The sequence below is a fragment of the Haplochromis burtoni genome, unplaced genomic scaffold (assembly GCF_018398535.1).
Source record: "Haplochromis burtoni strain Fernald_Lab_line unplaced genomic scaffold, NCSU_Asbu1 Contig_2202, whole genome shotgun sequence".
NCBI lineage: Eukaryota > Metazoa > Chordata > Actinopteri > Cichliformes > Cichlidae > Haplochromis > Haplochromis burtoni.
In genome coordinates this window covers 11,300-12,998 of record NW_024584563.1, presented here as the reverse complement: position 1 = coordinate 12,998, position 1,699 = coordinate 11,300, and the positions used below count along the sequence as shown (strand labels likewise).

Here is a 1,699-nt window from a genome sequence, read left to right as displayed (position 1 = left end):
GGTACTACAGCTTCACAACACCAACACAACTGAAAAGCTGCAGATCTAAAATCATCTTTCCTGTTGAACAGATGGTGAGTGCTCAGATGTGTCCTCAGGGCTCCACCTTTCATGGTGGTTATTGCTACACCCTCAGTACTGAACGCAAGCTGCCATGGAGTGAAGCAAACAGGGCCTGCAGGGAAAGGTACAGTTGTGTGTTCCCACAAACACGTTATGCATTACAAACACGATGAGCATGAGTGCTTCTTTTTCCTCCTAACGGCAGGTTTAGAGGAACACTGGCCAGTGTTGCGTCTCAAGCTGACATGGACTGGCTGTGGGACTTTGGTGGAAGGAAGCCTTTCTGGATCGGTACGTGTCCTGTTTTTACATGTGTGAGTAAATGCAACGGTGTCATTGGTGTCGGCTCCTCATTCGCTTGTAATGCATTCTAAATAAAAAATCACTCACTGTGTAAAAATGGACTTTCAGTTTAGTTTAATATGTAAAGTTTAAAGTGCGCTGGACACAAAGTAACTACAACCTCCACCTCATCTGACTGGAACATTCGTTAAGTTTAACGAAACATTTTTGCATCCAGTGCAAAGAATTCTAATGTGTTTAAAAATATAATCATAATATGTAAATAAGTAGTGAATTCAATAACAACAGCGTTGCTAGAACATTATTTTCTAACATCTGGTCTCCAAAGTATTGATTCGTTTTATTGAGGCAGAAGGTTTTGATTTTGCTCCCTGCCTGTTCTCTCCATCCTTACATGGATTCAATCCCGGTACTCCTGTTCTAGTCGTCCAGAGACGGGGTGCTGGTTTAGTTCAGTGGGCTGAGCGATCCACCGTGTGCAGCTGCTCACCCACCGAGCTAAATCCGACGCTGCACATCTGTATGTTGTGTTTGCAGGGAGCCGTCTAGCCCAGGGCCAGAGCCCCACACGGTTCTGTCCGTGCATTTTTTATGCAGAATGTAACGAGCTCATCTTCTCTGTTGCGCCAGGTCTGAACGACAGGGAGGGCCGAGGACGCTGGGAGTGGGCCGGAGGCGAGCCGGTCGGCTACACCAACTGGAGAAAAATGCCTCTTCAGCCAAAAAAGAAAGAAAGCAGAAAGTGTGTTCTGGTTTGGAGGAGGGCAAAGTGGCAAATCAGGGAGTGTAAGACGAGCAGAGGTCATCGCTTTGTCTGCTCGGTTAAAATCTGAGTTCAGCACCGTCCAGTCCAGCGCGGTCCGGCAGCAGTGAGCTGCCACTGTGCGTGACAGAAATTCACAACCTGTTTACAATTAACACGTGAAAAGAGAGCTTGGTGTCCAAACACAGTTCATGTTGGACTCATATTCACAGTGCAAGTGTTGCAAGTGTTGCAGTGAAGACGTCCTTGGGGCCTTAATCAGCTCCTCAGCCTCTGTTTGAACCACAGTTACTAAACATTCATGCGTTTTGTTCATAAGTATGTAAACGTGGGAAGATGAGCTGAATCCGTTCATTTATTTTCCTTATTAAAAGACTGACTCATGTAAATGTGCTGATATTGTATTTGTGTGCAATTATAAGTGACAGCCAGCTGCTGCTGCATTATCGACTTTATTAAACACATATTAACAGAGTTAATGTTATTGCACCAATAAAAACAGGCTTTGTTTGTCACGAGCTGCTGCTGCTGTCGTTTTTCTCTTTTCAACATCATCTCTGCTGCTCCGAC

The 1,699-nt window shown here is 45.2% G+C and overlaps 1 protein-coding gene across 1 annotated transcript in view; it reads left to right on the top strand.

Annotated features, from left to right (window-relative positions):
* Positions 1-1,684, top strand: part of LOC102304068 (FRAS1-related extracellular matrix protein 1) — a gene marked incomplete in the record, with an annotated part of 3,654 nt that extends 1,970 nt beyond the window's left edge. The window contains 3 exon segments of the mRNA XM_014331363.2: positions 72-187; positions 269-354; positions 997-1,684. Of these exon segments, the coding sequence (XP_014186849.1) occupies positions 72-187; positions 269-354; positions 997-1,199 (405 nt within the window).
* Positions 1,685-1,699: the final 15 nt, after the last annotated feature.